Source organism: Doryrhamphus excisus, linkage group LG5 (assembly GCF_037039965.1).
Source record: "Doryrhamphus excisus strain RoL-2023G ecotype Guam linkage group LG5, RoL_Dexc_Guam_v1.1, whole genome shotgun sequence".
NCBI lineage: Eukaryota > Metazoa > Chordata > Actinopteri > Syngnathiformes > Syngnathidae > Doryrhamphus > Doryrhamphus excisus.
Window position 1 is genome coordinate 10,075,784 of NC_136361.1, and position 22,590 is coordinate 10,098,373.

A 22,590-nucleotide genomic window follows, 5' to 3' on the forward strand; every position below is an offset into this window, starting at 1 on the left:
TTTCGGGTAAAAAGACAAAAATATATCATTGACATGTATGCTGTGTCGCACGTGAGACATTTCTTTTATTTAGAAGGCTTGACTTTACCGGCGACGGGATGTTGCCGAGCAAACCGGAAGCTGTTCTCCTGCAGAAGCGGTTAAGTTGTTTTTTAATGAACTTCAAAGTACGGTGAACTATGGTTTATATAATATTGTGGGGAAATTGGAAATTCCGGTTAAAAACTTGATTTTTGACAGGTATTTTTTGTCGCACGTGTGCGTCACGCTGCTTACGTCGTTACGTCGCGTGTGCCGTTACGTAGTCAAACGGCGTAGGCAGCCAAGTTTCCGAAGACAAAACTGCGTAGATTGTGACAAGAATATCTGAATTACTACTACACAACTGCGGTCATTCAATCAAATGTGCCAACACGCAAGAGGAAACCCTTATTTTTGTTACATTTTGTCAACGTATTTTTCTTTGCGCTGCAAAGCCGGTAAGTAGAACCGTGTATATTCGACGGGTTGAAATTTAAACGACATCGACTTTCCCTTTAATGGTCACCAGCAGCACAGTGCGTTTAAAAAGCAGACAAGAGAAAAATTAAATACATGTCTCTTCCATTATAATCCCCCATCTGCCATTTATTGAAAAGAAACATACATGAACAGCTCACGAAAGGTAAAATCTTGCATATAGTGATTGTAGGTTGACAGCCCACTGTCCATGTCACTCTCTTCTGAAGGATTTTTTTCTTTAGGTGGCGTCAAACTTAAGACCAAGTAAAGATGGTGAAGCTGGAGCTGGGTCAAGTGGTGATGAGGAGGATGAAGGAGGACGACATTGAAATGATTAAAGCTCTCATTAAGGTTTGTGCAGCAGGGGGGGATGGTGGTAGCCTTATGGTCTGGAGCCCATCAGTGCTGCTGGCACTGGGGACTATGTATTGTCTTGTGTTGTCTCATGTTCCTGTCATGTGTCTGCAGGAGGGCTGTGAGGGCACAGAGAACCGCCTCATTCTGCACATCCTCACTCGCCCGCTCTGCCTTTTTGTGCTGGCCGTGTTTTCCTCCGGCCTGCGCTGCCTCGTGCACTCCTTCATCCTGGCCCTGGCCATCCCCGTCTTCCTGCTCATTATCTACCTGAAAATCACCATGCCATGCTCCACGGGGGTTCTGGGCAGCAGCCGCCCCTCCTGGGACTATGTGGGCAGCAGCTTCCGGGGGACGCATGATGAAATGCTGCAGAATCCTTACGCCAGGATCAGCGACAAGAAACCCACGATGAGGAAGGTTGGTTGAATTGGAAAAGGTAAACAAGACAATGTGTAACCTATGTTATACCTGTGAAATATACATTTTCCCATCACATCCTCAACTAAAATTCGACTTTCAGTGACTCACGGGTGCTCACTGAAGACTCGAGTTTCACTAGCCACGTTTACATGAGGAGTTGTTCCTCTTTTCGAATGGAATCTTTCCGAATGACTTCTCCGAAAAAAATGGTATCCATGGAAAGGAATATTCCAATCTCTTGTCGACATGCGCTGCTATAATCAGACAGAATAGTCAATAGGGCATGCCCAGTGAAGCGTAAACATCAACATCACGTTATTGCCAGTTTTTCGTTCGTCCAGTCCTGAAATTTAGTTTGGATCAAAAACAAACCTTCCGCGGCAGTCCGGTGCCAATTGTTCACCTCCATTTTTAAAACTGAAGAACGTCTCGAGCTGCGTGTTACGTCATATCTGAGCATGCGCTGAAAGAACGCACCCAGGATAAATTTAAACAGGAAAAGATAAAAATTCAATCTTGCTAATATTTTATAATTAGACACGGGATATGTTTTTATATATTTTCTTCATAAAGAAAAGCTGGACTTGTGAATAAACTATAGAAGGCTTTAGATTCTGTTCCACAGATGGCAGTAATGCACACCGAAAGATGCTTGCCAACCGGCAATAAACAACAGAAGAAGAAAAACACGACGAAGAAGAACACACCGTGAACCCTGAACACATCTCAACTTTCTGTTTCAGCGGATACAAAATACCTCAATTGGATTGGGGAAAGGAATATTCCACCCTTGTGAAAATGTGATTATATGTTCATTCGGATTGGCACTTTTCTTTCGGAATGAGGTGTATACAAAGGTTAAATTCTTTCCATTTGCGCAAATAAACCGAATGCAATTGGAATATTTGGGTCCATGTATACGTGGCTACTGACTTACAGGGGCTCAAGGAAGACTCGAGTTTCAGTGACTCAGGTACTTCAGGTATTTAACACAAACGTGAGTTTTACCAACTGGTGCAACTTGTTGCGTATGTGAGAGTCCCTGTGCTTGTACTCTAATGGGTCAGCGAAAGGAATGGTTTTCATCATCTAAGTTTCCCACTAATAGAAAGCCATGTTGGTGGAAAAGCAGTTTGTGATTGTTAGTCCTAAAATGTGTTGTACCTTTTACACAGCCAAAGCGGAGGTTGGTCTCCAAGGACAGCGAGGCATCAACAGAGAGCATCACCCCAGAGAGGGAGCAGGCTGCAGGGCTGGTCTGGGTGGCAGAGTGCCAAGGCGAAATCTTGGGCTGCCTCTTCCAAGAGAGCGAGAAGCACCCGGGCATCCGACGATTCTGTCGACTGGTGACGAGCAGCTGGTACCGCAGAGAGGGCCTGGGCCGGCTCTTTGTGCAGAGTTTGGAGCAGAAGGAGAGGGAGGCGGGGGCACTGCGAGTGTACACGCACGTCCCGTACCCTTCTAAGGTGGGCGAGGTGTTTTTCTTGAAACTGGGCTATCAGCAGCTTGGGGAGAAGACTGATGAGAGTGCTGAGGATGAGGATGCATGGAGGGAGGCTCCTGAGAGAGGATTTCTGGGATATCCGCTCACAAAAGTCTTCTACAAAGACTTATGATGGGGTTTGAATCCTTCCAGGACTTCAAGGGATGGACATCAGGATATAAGCCCCCTGCAGTACATACTGTACATACTTAGTATGTACTGTAAGTATTATTTATACACTTATTTATCACCTTCCCCATTCAAACGTCCCTGCTTCAAATGAGACTTTACCATGAAATACACTGCTGATCAAAACACTCACCACAGTTAAAATATGGCACGAATGTACATTTTGCACTGTTGAATGTGAAGGAGGCTCTAAGTAGAGCTTCAAAATGCAAAAAGAAGAAATGGGACTGAGACAAACACAAACCTTTCTCCTTCATGGCGACAAATTGTTCGTTTGGAATGAGCAGGAGAAGAAAGTTTTCTACTCCCTTGATGATCCCTTGACTCCCTGATGGCATGACAAAGAGATCCCACCTCCTCATCCTTCGATGGAACAGTGCTTCAGCTTGTGCAGGGGCGTCAAATGTTCTTTGCCTTTTTTCCAATAAGTTGGTTTTTGTCTACCTCCCTTCTTTTTGCATGTTGCAGCTCTACTTGGAAGCTCTTAAAGATGCAACATTGATACAACAGTGGTATGAAAAGGTTTGGCCACCCCTAATCATTTTCAAGATCAGCCATTTTAATAAAATATATCATATAGCAGATAACAGTGATACATGACAAGTGAAATCAAGTTTATCGCATTTACAGAAGGTGTGTAATAATTAGGTAAAAGTAGGAAGATGCATAAATCAATATTTAGTAGGTCCTCCTTTTGCAGGAATAAATGCTTCCTTTAGCTTCCAATGAGGGTCTGGATTCTGGTTGAAGGTATTTTTGACCATTCTTCTTTACAAAGGTTCAATGGTTTCCAAGCATGGACAGCCCGCTTTAAATCACACCACAGATTTTCAGTAATATTTAGGTCTGGGGACTGAGATGGCCATTCAAGAACGTTCTACTTGTTCCTCTGCATGAATGCAATAGTAGAATTTGAGCAGTGTTTAGGGTTGTTTGAAGGCTCCAGCCCCGGCGCAACTTCAACTTTGTCACTGATTCTTGAGCATTGTTGGCAAGAATCTGCTGATACTGACTGGAATCCATGCCACCTTCAACTTGAACAAGATTTCCAGTACCTGTACTGGCCACACAGCCCCACAGCATGATGGAACCACCACCAAATGTTACTGTGGGTAGCAAGTGTTGGTCTTGGAATGCTGTGTTCTTCATCCACCATGCATCCCGCCCCATGTTATGTCCAAACTCCATTTCCATTTCTGTCCACAGCACCTTATTCCAAAATGAAGCTGGCTGTCCAAATGTGCTTTAGCTTACCTCAAACGACTCCATTTGTGGCGCACTCCTATACAGCGTCCCCTTGTGCAAAGTGCACTGAATAGTTGAACGATGCACAGTGATACCATCTACCGCATGATCATGTTGTAGGTCTTTGGAGGTGGTCTGTGGGTTGAGTTTGACTATTCTATTTGACATTTATGTTCACAAAAACAGTCTTGTGTGAAATGCCGTTGACGGATTAAAATATTTTTCTCTTGCTCCAATAACTTCTGCCTCAGCTTGCCTTGTAAACAGAGAAGCAGAGCTTGGGGGAGGACAGAGAGCTTACATTACAACGCAACAGTTTTGCCCTCTGAAACCGAGAGTTGAATATTTTGGTTAGAAAAAATACTCATGAGAATTAAGTCCAAATTTTATGGAAATAAAGTTAAAATAGGGGTGCTTGGCGGACGAGTTGTTAGCGTGCAGACCTCACAGCTAGGAGACCCGAGTTCAATCCCACCCTCGGCCATCTCTGTGTGGAGTTTGCATGTTCTCCCCGTGCATGCGTGGGTTTTCTCCGGGTACTCCGGTTTCCTCCCACATTCCAAAAACATGCTAGGTTAATTGGCGACTCCAAATTGTCCATAGGTAAAAAGCAATCTTCACTCACTAAATGTACTGCAAAAAAGGTCAGTAAGGATAATTCATAATGCCGCCTACAGAGAAATACTAACTATACTAACTATACTTAACTTACTCATATAGTAGTTAATCTTCAAACAGCTAAAATAATGCATAAGGCTAAAAACAACCAATTAGCTGAAAATGTCATCCAATACTTCTCTACAAGAGAGGAGAAATATTATCTCAGGGAAGAAGTACATTTGAAACACTTCTATGCTAGGACTACGTTATGCTAGCCATAGCATTTCAGTATGTGGAATCAAACTATGGAATGCAGTTGATGTTTGCTAAATACAAGGATGAAGAGTCTTGAACCAGTCATGATGTGCTATATATATCACTATATTGACACTTACTATGGTACACATTATGACATTGGATGCTCATATCACCTCGTAATTCAGTATGAGGTACATTATTTAAAAAAACAAAACAACAAAAAAAACCTTAAACTGTATTATGGAAAGCAGGAAGTGAACAAATGTAACAGTTAGTGATTGTAAAAGTACCAGATGGAGGGGTAGGATTTAATAAGCTTTGCTTCTTCCTACTCCTTTTGGACATGTGGAACTGTGAACTGATTATGGGATGCACTCAATAGTAATCTGATGCATGTTCAAATGAAATAAAACCATTACCATTACCATAGGTATGAATGTGAGTATGAATGGTCATTTGTCTATATGTGCCCTGTGATTGGCTGGTGACCAGTCCAGGGTGTACCCCGCCTCTCACCCAAAGACAGCAAGGATAGGCTCCAGCACCCCCCGCGACCCTCGTCAGGATAAGCTGTAGAAAATGAATGAATGAAAGGAGTGAAATTGATAATGAGATAAGTTTTGAGATGAGATGAGATGAGTTTTCACCTGTTAGCATGCGTAGGCTACATGTGTTCCTGGACTAAACTGTGCACTGTGTGGCCCCCAGCGGACACCCCTGCCCTGCAGTTATGACTGCTATGAAGCTGCATCCTGCGTGGGTGTGTGGTTGTTTAACACAGATACAGCCTGTTAACAGTCAGAGGTGTGTTGTGAAACCATATACAGTATGTATGCTATGTACTGTACCGCATGTATCGGAAGTGTTTAGTGGTTGACGTGAATGCTTTGTCTTAAACCACATCTCACCTGCATGCACACAGCAGCTACACTGCTTCCCAAAATGCCGTACTTCTTACACCATGTACACAACTAGTATATTTGCATTGATGGATGCTGGGGCTACTGTTGGACACAACATTAGGTACACCTGTGCATGAGACCTCCATCTGATACAAAAGCTGGATTACAAATTTACTTTTTATGACAGTCCCTGTTTCTTTTTTTAAGCTACAAAGAAGCCCAAAATGATTCCTTCCCTGGACAAATTTGAGGTGAAGTGTCCCCAGCCAAGCTGCCCCGCCTGGGCTGTGCCACCGGTGAACCTCCTGCCTGGGAAAAGCGGAGGGGGGTGGATGGCCTCACACTCCAGGAATCATTCAAACTCAAATATTGAAGACTCAAGGTCTATTTGTGTACACAGATGAAAGCAAAAACAGAAGCGTGCCGAAGCGGCTGTCTTTAACTGGTCCACGGCACATTCTAAAAGTCCTAATTACAAGAAGAAAGCTGAAATAGTTGGAAAATTAAAGCAGCACAGCAGCAGAAATTGGGAAAAGCTGTCATTTTACCAAAATATTAGGATGAAATTTTAGTGGTATATCCTTTTTAAGTCATGCTCTAATGAGAAACAAACAAAACAAATTAAGTTGATATTTTGTGAAAATTAGATTGCAGAAAAAGTTTTACTGGAATCATCAACTGATTTTAATGGAATCGAAACGGACACTATAAAAACGGTAATCAATGAGACCGTAGAACCGCTGATGTACATCAGCAATTTATCTTTTCAGACTGGAAGATTTCCCCAAGAAATGAAAACAGCAAAGGTTGTTTCAATATTTTAAAATGGTGACAAACACCAATTTACAAACTATTGGACAGCCTCCTTACGACCACAATTCTCCAAAATTATTGAAAAGCTATTCAAAAATAGTCTGGATAAATTTATTCATGCGAACTAATTACTATCAGAAAGTCAGTATGGATACAGAGCTAACATTTCTACCTCCATGGCACTGATCAAAATTACGGAGGAAATCACTAACGCTATAGATCATAGGAAGTGTGCAACCGCAGTGTTCATGGATCTGACAAAAGCCTTTGATAATCAATCAATCGTGACATCCTAATAACTAAATTAGAAAGGTACGGAATAAGAGGATTCGTTCTGAACTGGGTCAAAGGCTACTTAGCTGACAGGAAACAATACGTAAAGCTAGGAGAATACACATCTGCAAGTTCATATAGTACATGTGAAGTTCCCCAGGGGTCAATACTGGGGCCACAACTGTTCATCTTATACATCAATGATATCTCCAAAGTCACGAAAGACTTAAAGCTGGTATTATTTGCGGATGATACCACTGCTTTTTGTTCTGGAGGGAGTACAGACGAAATCATTAGAAAGGTCAGAGAAGAAATGGTCACACTAAAAAGATGGTTTGATGATAATAGATTGTCCTTGAACCTAAATAAAACTAAAATCATGCTGTTTGGTAACAGCAGAAAGGACACGCACCAGCAAATACAAATAGACGGTGTGGACATTGAAAGGGTGAAGGAAAATGAATTTCTGGGGATCACAATAGATGAAAATATGAGCTGGAAACCTCATATTACAAATATACAACATAAGGTAGCGAGAAATATTTCAATATTGAACAAAGCAAAATTTGTTCTCAATCAGAAATCACTCCACACTCTTTATTGCACTCTGGTTCTACCATATCTTACTTATTGTGTGGAAATAAGGGCTAATAACTATAAAAGCAATCTTTACTCACTAAATGTACTGCAAAAAAGGTCAGTCAGGATAATTCATAATGCCGCCTACAGAGAACATACTAACTCCTTATTTCTAAAATCACAAATACTTCAACTTGCTCATATAGTTCATCTTCAAACAGCTAAAATAATGCATAAGGCTAAAAATAGCCAATTACCTAAAAATGTCATCCAATACTTCTCTACAAGAGACTTCGGTATGGGACAAAAAATTACAAAATTAAAAAAACAAAAACAAAAAAAACCCCTTAAACTGTATTATGGAAAGCAGGAAGTGAACAAATGTAACAGTTACTGATTGTAAAAGTACCAGATGGAGGGGTAGGATTTAATAAGCTTTGCTTCTTCCTACTCCTTTTGGACATGTGAAAAAAGTATAAGATACACTTGTAGTCAAAATGACTAATGACCCTGTTGATTAGATTAATTACCCTGATGATTAATGACCTGTCATGACATCATCACCATGTGCCGGAAGTGGTATTATCACTCTGTACCGGAAGTGGCGTCATCACCGTGTGCCGGAAGTGGCGTCATCACCATGTGCCGGAAGTGGCGTCATCACCATGTGCCGGAAGTGGCGTCATCATCATGTGCCGGAAGTGGCGTCATCACTCTGTACCGGAAGTGGCATCATCACCATGTGCCGGAAGTGGCGTCATCATCATGTGCCGGAAGTGGCGTCATCACTCTGTACCGGAAGTGGCATCATCACCGTTTTCCGGAAGTGGCATCATCACCATGTGCCGGAAGTGGCGTTATCACTCTGTACCGGAAGTGGCATCATCACCGTGTGCCGGATGTGACGTCATCCCCGCGCTCCGGATGTGATGTCATCACCGTGCGTCAAACTGCCGGACATGGCGCCATCGCCACGTGGCGGCCGTGACGACGTCGCCACGTGCCGAACATGGCGCCATCACCGTGCAGCGGCCTACAAAATACCCGAGATCGATTTATCGACTAATTTGGATTAAATATTGGTGTAATTAATACAATAACATATATTATTTATAATTAATTGTAAACCACCCCCCTACCCCTCCCGTCAGTCCTCACACAGCCCTTCTTTGTCGATCCATCGGGCCGGTTTTCTCTTATGTGTTTTCTGTATGTGAATCAATTTTAAAAAACATGTGAAGGAATTAAATAATGAACGCCTTACCTCGTAGATCCACCGGCATCTCCGTCCGTCCATCGGGCGTGTGGGTATAAACTCTGATAGAACCGCTTTTGGAGATCCTCAGAATCTAACCTCAGATTTTAACAAAGTATTTTAACAAAGGGCCGACTGCAGCTTCAGGCGTGAGCGTCTTAACAAATGGCCGTCCGCTTCCTCAGGGATGTGTGTGCGTGTGAGCTGCCTAAGGCAACCCGTGAATGTGCGACCGGATGGGTTAATTTGATAAAAAACATAGACGTTTGACCCCCCTCGTACTCGTCGACAGCGTCTCCGGATGTGTGTGACTGGGGGTTGCCTAAGGCAGCCCGTGACCGCGCGACCGGATGGTTTAATTTGATAAAAAACATACATTGTTAAAAAACCTCGACGTGTGAGGGGCCGACTTAGACATGTGCGGGCATGTCCGGATTTTAAAAAACTACCGCTGCGTCAGCATGGCGTATCGGGGGGATGTGGGGGCGTGGGGCACAATAAGCCACAAAACCTAGCTCCGGATGAGAAGGCCTCATTGTACTCAAAACTCGTCCGTCTTCATGAAAGCATTCTACCCCCGACAGTATTCCACGGGTATAAAACAAGATCAACAGTCAACCAAAAGTCATTACCTACATACACTTCTGCAGAGAACTCAACACATTTGTGATGAAACCTGGTGACTATGCGTCGTTTTGTTTTATAACTTAAAACCAAACCTTTAACTTCAAGAATCCAATCAATTACTGGCGTTATATTTTTGTAGATATTGTAAAAGCAGGAGTTCATCCACAACGGGGAAATCACACTCGTGAGTACTTATGACAAAATTTAAGTCTGCGATATTCACATTGTTTTAATTGACGTCGTTATGACTTGTAGCGGACTTTGATGAGGAGTTGCCGCAGGTGGAAGTTGGTAAGTACTGATTTGCATTAAGTTTGGATCATAAGCCTAGTAAAGCTAATTTTAAAACATCAGCTACAGAGCTATGTGATACAAGATGTATGACTTTAAAAACATCAATTACAGCGCTACACAAAGTTGCGGAAGGGCAATTTTGCGGAACGTTCAAAGACCGGAGAGAAGGTGATCATACAAAGGAGAATGATTTTGAACCACATGGTCACCGAATGAGCGTTGAAGCGCATCGACGGGACTTGGGTATGTATCGATCTACATCAAGTTAACAACGAGGCTCGTGATGACATTTAAACATGAATTACAGGGTTAAGCAACATCGCAAAGGAGTGTGTAGAAGCGGATGGAGGCCGTGAGAAAGATCCGGCTTCTGTGGTGATAGAGTCTGTGGTGACAGAGTCAGGGGGGTGTGACCAAGACTCTGATGATAAACCAGGTAATGTGTGTAATTGATGATGCAATACAATATCCGATCATTATAATATGGTGATATCCGATCATTATAATAACGACGGTGATATTATTCATTCGCAGAAAGAAGCAGAGGTCGGGGTAAACGACAAAGCAGAGGAGCGGCGGATCGAAAGAAAAGAATCAGAGCTCGAAAGTTGTTGATGAAAAGTCTTCTCACTCACGCGCTTCACATCTTAGCTGAAGTCTGGTAATGTGGAGCGTTTTTTTGTTTTTGTCAGACCTATGGATTTTAATATGGATGAGGGTTACCCCGCTGATGTACCGTGTGGACTGGCGGATGTCATAAACGAGTTAAATAGAATCCCCAACGAGCAAAATGACCCACTACCCGAAACAAACGATCATTATGATGCTGGTGATGATCCTTTTTTTGCTATCAGGCAAATCGCAGACTTTGAAGACTTTTTTAATCCGCTTGAAAGAGCGCTCGAGCGGCTTAATCAGCCATCAGCGTCTGGTTGTATACACGACGAGCCGTCCTCACAAGCCGGGGGAGGTCCGGCCGAGCCACTACCCCAAACAAATGATGGTTATGATGATGGTGAAGATCCTTTTTTTGCTTTTGCCAGACCTATGGGTTTTAATATGGATGAGGGTTACCCAGTTGGTGCACAGTGTGAACTGATGGATGTCATAAACGAGTTAAATAGAATCCCCAACGAGCAAAATGACCCACCACCCGAAACAAACGATCATTATGATGCTGGTGATGATCCTTTTTTTGCTATCAGGCAAATCGCAGACTTTGAAGACTTTTTTAATCCGCTTGAAAGAGCGCTTGAGCGGCTTAATCAGCCATCAGCGTCTGGTTGTATACACGACGAGCCGTCCTCACAAGCCGGGGGAGGTCTGGCCGAGCCACAGATTGTGAACAGAGACCGTTTCAACAATGTGGAAATAAGACGTGTGCTAAACATTCCCCCTCCTGAGCGTGTACCTAACTTTGCGACCTTCTACGTAGGTGTTATGGAACATGTGAATGATTTAGTCGATAGAGCTATAGGTGTTTCAGCACCGGGCGATGTTGTGCAGCTGGAGTTGATGGGGGAGGGATTGAGACAACACATAGTCGTCCGAGCGACGGATGACCCTAACGATATCAGATCAGCGTTTCAAGATTTACTGGATCGATTGGTACAATCCAATCTAGAAGTCATGACCGATGCTGGTTTAGAACTCGTCATGCAGGTGGTACGTGACCAGAGAGGTGGGGGAAAGCGCAAGTTGGAGAATACACTTGATTGTGAAATCATCCAAAAGAAAAAACGGCATTTGTACACTCTGTACAATAGAGATCAATTATGCTTCGCCACCATTACAGCTCTGATGCTAGATAGCCATCAGACGGTAGAGTCTGCCAGGCAACGGGGTCGGCACCTACAGCATTGTGTAGGCTTGAGCGAACATACCCCGGTGGGTTTTAATGACATCCATAAATTTGAGACGGTTCTGAATCGTAAAATTGTTGTCTTGTACAGAAATGAGGGATTTACACCGCTTTGTCATTTTGAGACAAATTTCACCAAATCGACAGACACATTGTTTTTGTTTTTGGCGCAGAATCACTACTACGGTGTAAAATCAGCAGCGGCTTTTGTCGGGCACAGGTATTTCTGCCATTTTTGCTACAAAGGTCACGACAATCTCAACACACATCGTTGTCAATGGCATTGCCCCGTTTGCACCACACACGACTGCATGCGGCAGGAGATGGCCGGAGTTTACTGCTCCGATTGTCGCAAAGTATGCCGCACCAAAGTTTGTTTTGCCAAACACAAGGAGCGCAAACACACGACCAAAAGCGGGGGCTGCGTTAGCACGTGCGACTTGTGGAAAAGGTGTGATCGATGCAATATGACGTACTACGTCAACAAGAACAAACCCCCCAGAAAGCATGTATGTCCTGTTAGACGATGTCAGACCTGCAACGAACAAATGCCTCGTGATAATGATGCAACCCCCCACCTGTGTTTCATGCAACCGCTAACGACAGAAAAACCATGCGATAGCCTGATATTCTATGATTTTGAAACCTACGTTGATCAAAACAACAAACACGTCCCTTACCTGGTGTGTACAAAAACATTGGGCGGAACTGAGTTGAGTTGGTTTGGGGTGGACTGCGTCAAAAAATTTCTCCTCCACTTCAGGAGAGATAAGTTTAAAGGGTCGACTTTAATAGCTCACAACGCAAGAGGATTTGACAGCTATTTGATCCTCAATCAAATGATAGAGATGAAACTCACGCCATCCATTATCATGACGGGGAGTAAAGTTCTGAGTTTTACAGACCAAGATTACAATTTAAAGTACATCGATTCGCTGTCGTTCCTCACCATGCGACTCAGCGCCATGCCCAAAGCCTTAGGGTTTGAAAATCAAACTAAAGGTTATTTTCCGCACGAGTTCAGCTCCATGGAGCATCTAAAGTACGTAGGCCCATACCCGCCGCCCGACGCTTACGGCCTACAACGTATGGCTCCGGCTGAGAAAGAGTTGTTTCTTGCTTGGTACGGTAAAGAGTGCGGTGGCACATTTAACTTTGAGGAAGAAGCTTTGCTCTATTGCAAAAACGATGTTGACATTTTGTTCCAGGCGTGCTCTAGATTCAGAGATGAATTTCTTAGCGAGACGGATGTAGACCCGATGAGCTGCATCACCATAGCCTCAGCCTGTATGAAAGTGTTCAGGACCAGGTTCTTAAAACCTAACACGGTCGCCATACCGCCGCCAGACAATTATGCGCGTCAACACAAATCATACTCACAAGCGGGCATCCAATATTTGGAATGGGTTGCTCACAGCGAAAAAGTGTTCATTAAACACGCGCTGAACTCTGGTGAAAAAAAGATTGGCGAGTACTTTGTAGACGGTTATGCCGAGTCAGGGGGTATAAAATATGTCTGGGAGTTCCTGGGGTGTTTTTTTCACGGATGCTCCGATTGTTTTCAACCGTCTGAGATTTGTCCATTGACGAATCGCCCCTTTCAGGAGCTGCGTGACAAAACTGAGAAGAAATTAGAGGCGTTAAAGACCAAATACGGGACGCGTGTCACGGTAATGAAGGAGCACGAGTGGGATAACATGAAAAAGACGCATCCGGGGGTGCAGGCATTCCTGCGTAACTATAACCCTCCGGAGCCTCTTTCACCGCGGCAGGCCTTTTTCGGGGGTCGAACGAGTGCGTTTACTCTAAGGTATACGGCTGCGCAAAACGAACGCGTGATGTACGTTGATGTCACTTCCCTGTATCCTTATGTGAACAGCAACTTTGCTTACCCGCTAGGTCACCCCCGCGTTATCCACAGAGACTTTGATGACCCGCGAAACTATTACGGTCTCATTAAAGCGAAAATTTACCCGCCTAGAGGCCTTTTCTTTCCTGTTCTTCCGCACAAAACATCCAAGGGGAAACTGGTGTTTCCACTATGTCGTACATGTGCCGAAACAAACAACCAGGAGGGGTCGTGTTCCCATGATGATGACAAGAGGGCTCTGACCGGTGTGTGGGTCACGGTTGAATTCAACAAAGCCGTTGAATTAGGTTACAGGGTGGCCGCGATTATGGAGGTGTGGCATTTTGAAAGGTCTAGCGACGCCATCTTTGTGGATTATATGCATACTTTTCTGAAGGGGAAACAGGAGGCCTCCGGGTACCCCCCAGGTGTGGTTGATGACGAAAGCAGAGAAAAGTACCTACGCGACTACCAAACCCATCAGGGTATCCGCTTAGACCCGTCTAAAATCAAACCAAACCCGGCAAAGAGACAGATGTCTAAACTCTTTCTGAATTCTCTTTGGGGGAAACTAGGACAGAGGGATAATTTAGCCCAAACCCAACTCGTCAGAAACCCTGACGATTTTTTCAACCTCATGTTTTCGGGTAAATATGAACTCAAGTACTTTTCCTTCCTCAACGATGATGTGGCGATGATACAGTATAATTACAATCGGCGTTACATCAAGCCCTCCGGTAAATCCTCCAACATCTTTTACGCCTGTTTTACAACGGCGTACGCCAGGATGTTAATGTACAGGTACCTGGAGCAGCTACAGACGCGGGTTCTTTACACTGACACAGACAGCCTTATTTACGTCGTTAAAGAGGGGGAGACACCTCTCCCGCTGGGGGATTACTTGGGTGATTTGACGGACGAACTGAACGGTGACAGCATTCAGGAGTTTGTCGCAGCCGGTCCTAAAAGCTACGCTTACCAAACCCGCGACCGTATTGCACAGGTGCTCCGTGAAACCCCGGAGTTGACCCCCCGGCTTGATTTTCATAGTAATGGACGAATCGGTATAGATCAGGACGAACCTCGATCATCACCATCTTTTATTTATTTAGATGCTTTAAAATGTAACGTCACAATCACTTTTCCGTGTCTAAAGTCAACGGGTTGGTTCTGGTCGGTCTTGATTTCAACGCCTATGTTTTCAATATGCCTTCTACAAATAGGTATATAGTAAGCCGGGTTAAAAGAACGAGATACGATCTCTCCGTATTCCCCTTGAACCGGAACCGTCCTTAAAAGCGGAGCGAACGCGTCTCCGACTATCTGATGCGAGGTGATGTCGGTATAAATGAATAAATTATAAAACCCCGCGTTTATATCGGCTGTGTGAGGTGATTCGACCGCAAACGGACCGCACGTAAACCACCGTCCGGGGTTCAAACCGAGTATGTACGCCAGCGGCGGGGAAAACCTTAATTTAAAACGACCGCTCCCCTTCCATGTGAACTTGCGTTTGAGCGTGTTGTAATGTAGACCAATTTCTGGAGCAATTTTTTTAATAGCATGGTTTATCTCTTTCGTAATGATTTCTACCGTGTTATAACATCCGGCATCCGTGGTTAGAGTTTGGATTTTAAATCGATTCTCATCAAGAGTTTCGGGGGACTCGTATTGCAGCGTCTCATCGATGTAAGTATCCCCACGCCCATGGCGTACGTTAAAGTCTTCGGGTTTGATCTCGGTTGTCTTGAGTTCGGGGGCTCCGTGTTGCCACATGTCAACGATGTGAAATACCCCGGACCCTCGTTGTACATTGAACCAGGTACGGGGGTAGCATATCTCTGTGAGAGCCACCTGCCATTTTCCTTGGAGGTGAATATGTTGAGCTAAATTTACTCTGTAAGCGGCTGTTGTATTCCCTGGAAACACGTCGTAGCTGGAGTTTGACGGTAAAGTCACATAAAAACCTTCCTCCGAATTGGACTCCATGACCGCTTCTGCGGGGGTTTCTACTGTAGGGTGAGCTTTATACATCCGTTATCTCAGCGGCTGGGACCCACGAGTCAAACTTTTCAGGCCAACCCTTCCAGCGTATCAGACACTGCTTCTGACCTCTAAACGTACGTCTTTTAAGAATTTTTTCAATGTGAAACGCCTTATCTTTTGATATTTTAACTTTTTGTAGCTCCGCCTCATAAAATGAGCCTTCAATGGGGTCCCCGTCGTAATCCACAAGCTTGTACACGGGGGGAAACCTATGTACGGTTTCGGCTATTGTAAACAATTCATTTGTAAAACTCTGCTCATATTTCTTATCAAATACACCCCTCAGTTTAGAGATTCTTACGAGATCCCCTTTTTTGAAATTCATTTTTAATTGTTTTTGATACCTGAGGGGGATGGCTCCGTACAGATTTTGAAAAACCTGCAGAGTATTTTCTGAATTAACTTGATTGGGTTTTCATTTTTATACTGCTATGGTATGCGTCATTGTAGCTATTGACTAAATCCTGTACGACATCGATGTATCGCTGCGTGTTGTTAGCCGTGAGGAATTTAGCCATCCTGGTCTTTAGACTTCTGTTGAAGCGTTCGACAACCGACGCTTTCAGATCACTGGCTGTGGCAAAATGATCGATGTTGTGCTTTTTTAACAGAGCGGATAACTGTTTATTGAAAAATTCTTTGCCTCGATCCGTTTGCAGCTTCTTGGGTATTTGACTTTCTAAAAAGATGGATCGAAAAGCTCCCGCGACTTCTGCCGCGGTCTTGTCTCTCAGCACACGCACGTAGGCTTTTTTTGAAAACACGTCTATGACGTTTAATAAATATTTATAACCGTCGTTGTGATCAGCGAACGCCTGCATATCGCAAAGATCTGCTTGAAATTGGTTTAAAGGTCTTGGTACAAAAACTTTATTCCTGGGGAAATGAACTCTAGCCGGTTTATGCAGAGTATAAGCGTCTTGCTTGGATAAAAAATCTTTAACTTTGGCGATTTTGACTTTGCGACCCGTTTCATCCTGCAGGGCTTGATGTAATCGGTTTACACCGCTAAACCCAGCGGGGTGTGCGGGATCATAAAACATTTTACGCATGCGACGGTCACTCATAATGGAAATGGTGTATTTCTGATTTAACACCCTAATTTACCAATGATGTGACACACACACACCCCGCCCACCCCCACAAGGAGCTGGCATGTGGTCGCACGTTAACTTGGTTTAAATGCAAATGAATCAATACACAACCAACAGGATACAACTTGTATATTTTATTAAATTGTCACAAAACATACATTTTCTACGATCTAATGAGCGTTAAACCTTGAATCAAAATTGAACGTTTTACATTCGTATCAAGAAAAGATTGTAATGATTTCAACTCTGAAAGAATGTTTAAAGGCAGGTTGTTTTGCATACGGTATCTTACAGCATCCACAAACAAGGTGTAAATTGTAAATAAACGACCGACATTAAAATCATTCTGCCAGTGTGCAAGTATATCTTGAATTGTGTCAGACAGACTTGTTTCAGACATGTAAACCAGTTGTAAGACCAACGCGTCCCACGGTAGCTCCGACAGATCGAGAGATCTGACTTTTTGCATGGTTTTTTCCAGTTTTTCAACGACGGCATCCCCGTCCGAGGTGGGTCTTAATGCTCTGTCCAAAACGTCCATCCACCGCTGCGATATGTACCGGCTTTCGAGCCGGTTGTAAAGCGTTGTAAAGTAACCACCCATAATTTAGTCCTGATAAAATCTGTAGACCTCTTCAAGGAGGGGGCGATGCTCGTCACATTCATCGGTCTCGACGTCTGTAATATCTACCTCAAACTGAAGCAGTGATAGGTAGAATTCGGCAAGGTTTCTCACAGTGGCGGGGTCGGCTTGGCTGTCGCCCAGACGGATCATGCGGTGAATAGCCGGTAGAAATCTTGGTGTACAGACCCTCTTCATCAAAGGATAAAAGTGATCTCTGATCCAAAAATGGCGGTCCACATAAAGACACATGTGCTCGGTCTGGCTGGGGTGGTTCACTAGGCATCCGTAACACTCGTCTTTCACATATCCCCGCATTACACGCTTGAAAATGTGGCGGGTTGCCCTTTTAACGAGGTACATAGTGTAGGGGGATGGAAAGTTGAAAAAAGGACGTGCTCCGGGACCATCCTCATCCGCCTCGGTCTTTACAATGTTTAGACCATCATCATCTTCAATCTCACCGTCCTCTCTCTCCGGTGAGTTGGGTGGGGCGATGACGCTCGCCTCTTCTTCCTCCCCCTCCATGGGCTCTAGTAGGACTCTGTTAATACCTTCTCTCGGCCGGTTATTCGGCAATGTCGGCGGTCTGGGTGAATCGGGCCTTGGCCGTGGTAAAGTTGAACCCTCTGTCGCTGTCCAGGGGTACACCGGTGGTGGAGGCCTTGGCGGGGAATCGGGCCCACGGGCGGCTGTCTCAATCGCCGATGCCCCTGAGATCTTTAGCTCAGATTCAACCATGGCCTCCCAAAAAAAGCGATCGGCAGGAAAAGCTGTCTGTGTCCAGGCGTGTGTCTCTGGTTGTGAGTGACCATTTTTATACCCCATCTTCACAAGAGGTTACGTGTTGGGGGGTGTGCGACGTGAAACGACAACCCCCTAAAGCGTTTTCACGACCTGGACCAAATTCTGCCATAGGCGGGCCTGATAATATAGCTCGGTGAGCTCCTCCTTCAAGGGGGTAATCATATCGATCCAGGCTCTCAAGGGTAATTTCAAAATGTTAAAAAAAACTCCACAATCTGAGTTGTATGATTCTAACATGAACTCTGCATCGTCCGCATCATCATCCATCTCTGGCTTTTTGGTTTTCTTGGATACCTTTACTCTGAAGAACCAGCGTCCGCTCGCAGATTTCCGAGACATCCACACAGCGCTGAAAGCCGTTTGTTGCTGCATGATCAACGGAATGATACAATCGAACACACCCCAGTCATTGGAATTCAGCGTTGCCACGTCGGGGAATGTTGTTATTTGAACATCTTCGGTTTGAAAAAAGGACAACTCTCCCAGACCGTAGTGGAACTTGTAACCCCAAAAACCACTTTGTCCATAATCCTCCAGACTCCATCTCGCCTCCAAAGGGTAATTCGGAAGCTTCTGCCTCCGTTGCAGAAACATGAGGGTTTTACGTGAAGCATTTTTGTCGTCATCTTCATCGTGGTGGTAAATAGAGACCGAAGTTTCACTGATCATACTGTCGGGGGTAGAATGCTTTCATGAAGACGGACGAGTTTTGAGTACAATGAGGCCTTCTCATCCGGAGCTAGGTTTTGTGGCTTATTGTGCCCCACGCCCCCACATCCCCCCCCCCCCGATACGCCATGCTGACGCAGCGGTAGTTTTTTAAAATCCGGACATGCCCGCACATGTCTAAGTCGGCCCCTCACACGTCGAGGTTTTTTAACAATGTATGTTTTTTATCAAATTAAACCATCCGGTCGCGCGGTCACGGGCTGCCTTAGGCAACCCCCAGTCACACACATCCGGAGACGCTGTCGACGAGTACGAGGGGGGTCAAACGTCTATGTTTTTTATCAAATTAACCCATCCGGTCGCACATTCACGGGTTGCCTTAGGCAGCTCACACGCACACACATCCCTGAGGAAGCGGACGGCCATTTGTTAAGACGCTCACGCCTGAAGCTGCAGTCGGCCCTTTGTTAAAATACTTTGTTAAAATCTGAGGTTAGATTCTGAGGATCTCCAAAAGCGGTTCTATCAGAGTTTATACCCACACGCCCGATGGACGGACGGAGATGCCGGTGGATCTACGAGGTAAGGCGTTCATTATTTAATTCCTTCACATGTTTTTTAAAATTGATTCACATACAGAAAACACATAAGAGAAAACCGGCCCGATGGATCGACAAAGAAGGGCTGTGTGAGGACTGACGGGAGGGGTAGGGGGGTGGTTTACAATTAATTATAAATAATATATGTTATTGTATTAATTACACCAATATTTAATCCAAATTAGTCGATAAATCGATCTCGGGTATTTTGTAGGCCGCTGCACGGTGATGGCGCCATGTTCGGCACGTGGCGACGTCGTCACGGCCGCCACGTGGCGATGGCGCCATGTCCGGCAGTTTGACGCACGGTGATGACATCACATCCGGAGCGCGGGGATGACGTCACATCCGGCACACGGTGATGATGCCACTTCCGGTACAGAGTGATAACGCCACTTCCGGCACATGGTGATGATGCCACTTCCGGAAAACGGTGATGATGCCACTTCCGGTACAGAGTGATGACGCCACTTCCGGCACATGATGATGACGCCACTTCCGGCACATGGTGATGACGCCACTTCCGGCACATGGTGATGACGCCACTTCCGGCACACGGTGATGACGCCACTTCCGGCACATGGTGATGACGCCACTTCCGGCACATGGTGATGACGCCACTTCCGGCACACGGTGATGACGCCACTTCCGGTACAGAGTGATAATACCACTTCCGGCACATGGTGATGACGTCATGACAGGTCATTAATCATCAGGGTAATTAATCTAATCAACAGGGTCATTAGTCATTTTGACTACAAGTGTATCTTATACTTTTTCATGTGGAACTGTGAACTGATTATGGGATGCACTCAATTGTAATCTGATGCATGTTTAAATGAAATAAAACCATGGCCATTACCATAACCATTACCATTACCATTACCATTACCATTACAAAGAGCCAGGGTTCGAAAAAACTCTCTGAAAGCATTCAGAGCCATCCCAAACTTCTTTCAGGGCTCACTTCCAAATGTGCAAACCTCATTATCTGAAACTTTGGCATAGTTTAACATGAGAATACAAGATTCAAATACATTTATAGGTCATAAAAGTGGAAAAAGCATAATAGGTCCCATTTGAGAGAAACAAGAAATGGTGTCGTAGCAAGAAAAAAAGTCTAAATAATCTAACTCTACTGGCAGTTGAAAGAGTCAAGGTCAAATATCTTTTTTTTTTAAAGTCGTAACATGAGAAACAGAAACCCAAATAAAGTTGTAATGTTTGAAAAAATACGTTGGGGAAAAAGCCATACTATGGTAATACATGTAACAGGGTTATAATGTTATTTTAAATATTGTATATATGTTAATATCATAATTACACAAATTTCTGTTTAATTTAAGTAATACCTGATGTGTTTGTGTTGTCATGTTGATGTGGAACGCTAAGAACGTCACTGTGTACCCCCTACTGCTCCTAATTAGTGCAACACCTCTGGTGTATATTGTCATGATTCACTCAGCTTGGTCTGCTGTCCTCTGCTGTCTCCTTGCAGCCCTGCTGAGGACTCCACCCCAATCCTGCGTCTGTCGTCACTCTTCGATCACAACGCAGAGAGTCAAACACCACCAGTTACATAAATTCCAAATATGATGGGAATAAAGTTGAAGAAAGGGTCTTTCCCTTTTTGGGAAAGTGGAAAGGGGTGGAGCTACACCCCCATTGATTCCGTGTGATGTCGTGGAGCCGTCCCACGAGCAAAGCCTAATCTCTGCCAGACCTCACAGGACTGGCACGTCCTACCTCGCCCTGCCATCATCTGGGGTTTCCCATGCTGTCAAATGTGGGTCGGCACGCACGTCTGCTAGACTGGACGTCCCGGCCACAGCCCCTGGAGAGGCACGGTCCCTCCTCGCCAAGGGTGTGTGCTCGTTTTGTCTTCCTCTCTGCTCTCTGTTACCTCCCCTCACCCTCTCGTGCACTCTGCGGTTTGGGGAATTCACCATTCCCAGGGTACTTGTGTGTGTGCACATCATGTGGAAGAAATGAATGTGTGCTTCATGTCTTCAAATTACATTAGCAGACTGCTGTAATCCCTTTCATCTTGTCAATTAAGGCGCTTCACACGCTGACCAGGCTCCACGCACTTCATTTGGATGTCACGTACGATCAGACGAGCAGACGTCTCATGCATCCACTGAACCGACGAAGGAAATGCCGAGTCATAATTTCCGGGAAAAAACAACTTTCGCCCACGCTCTGCGCACGCGCATGACAGCAGCGGCAACCACGCTTTCTTTCCAGTGTGTGAACTCACCATCTGTTTCCTGGCGCCATTAATAGCAGCCATCCAGCTAGCAGGTGTCTGCTCTTTGTCAGCCATGCAGAAACATCAACTTATGATGACGATCATCATCATCATAAGCTGCATGAGCAGAAACACAATTAGCCACGTTAGCATTGTACAGACATCCTGCACTGTCCTGCGGTCTGGAATGTGATGATGTTATACGCAGCCTATGTTGGCAACGTTTAAGAATGAAGCACTATGGGCTGGCTAAATTGTAGGACATAACTACTCTATCATCATCATCATCATCATATACTCATACCTGCACATGCACTGCAGGTTAGGGTAGCATAGAACATAGAAATACGTGCACAACATAGAATACACGCTTGGCCACTTTGAATAACGCATGGGTGTCCAGTGAGGGGCACACAGTGAAACATGAAACTTTGCCTTTTTGTAAAACAACACGCATAGGAGATACACTACTGTGAAAATGTGTTTGCCGGCTTCCTGATTTCTGATTTTTTGCATGTTTGTCACACTTAAGTGTTTCACATCATCAAACAAATGTCAATTTTAGTCAATGACAACACAACTTAACACCAAAGGACATTTTGAAATGAAACTTTTTATCATTAAGGGGAAAAATATCCAAAGCTATGTGGCCCTATGTGAAAATGGATTTGAGTTTATTGTTTTTAGTATTAAAATTAGGACTGTCAAAAATAACGCCTTAACGGCGGTAACTAATGTATTTCATTAATTACGTAATTAACACAGGCAAGCCACCGCTCTCTGTTATGACGACAGAGTAAGTAGCTCCCCACAGAGTCACACAGACTCTGTCGCCTCTTTATAACTTTATTCTGAGCTTACACATCAACAGCAGTGAAATTCAAACACCGTTTGTCTCTCAACTCTAAAACAAATACGTCTCTCGTCCGTTCATCATTGCAACACTTACTAGATAGAATGCGAGATGCTTTCGCTGACACCCCGATCATCTCCGCG

The 22,590-nt window shown here is 44.5% G+C and overlaps 1 protein-coding gene across 3 annotated transcripts; it reads left to right on the plus strand.

Annotated features, from left to right (window-relative positions):
• Positions 1-157: 157 nt before the first annotated feature.
• nat14 (N-acetyltransferase 14 (GCN5-related, putative)) lies at positions 158-7,450 on the plus strand. Of its 3 annotated transcripts, none has more exons than XM_078790677.1 (4): positions 158-481; positions 749-852; positions 970-1,275; positions 2,454-7,450. In XM_078790677.1, the coding sequence occupies exons 2-4, from the start codon at positions 772-774 to the stop codon at positions 2,892-2,894; spliced, it is 828 nt and encodes a 275-aa protein (XP_078646803.1). In that variant the 5' UTR covers positions 158-481; positions 749-771; the 3' UTR covers positions 2,895-7,450. The 3 variants fall into 3 exon arrangements, with proteins under 3 accessions (XP_078646803.1, XP_057909993.2, XP_057909994.2); XM_058054010.2 differs by having other exon boundaries at positions 158-479; positions 729-852; XM_058054011.2 differs by having other exon boundaries at positions 158-479; positions 744-852.
• Positions 7,451-22,590: the final 15,140 nt, after the last annotated feature.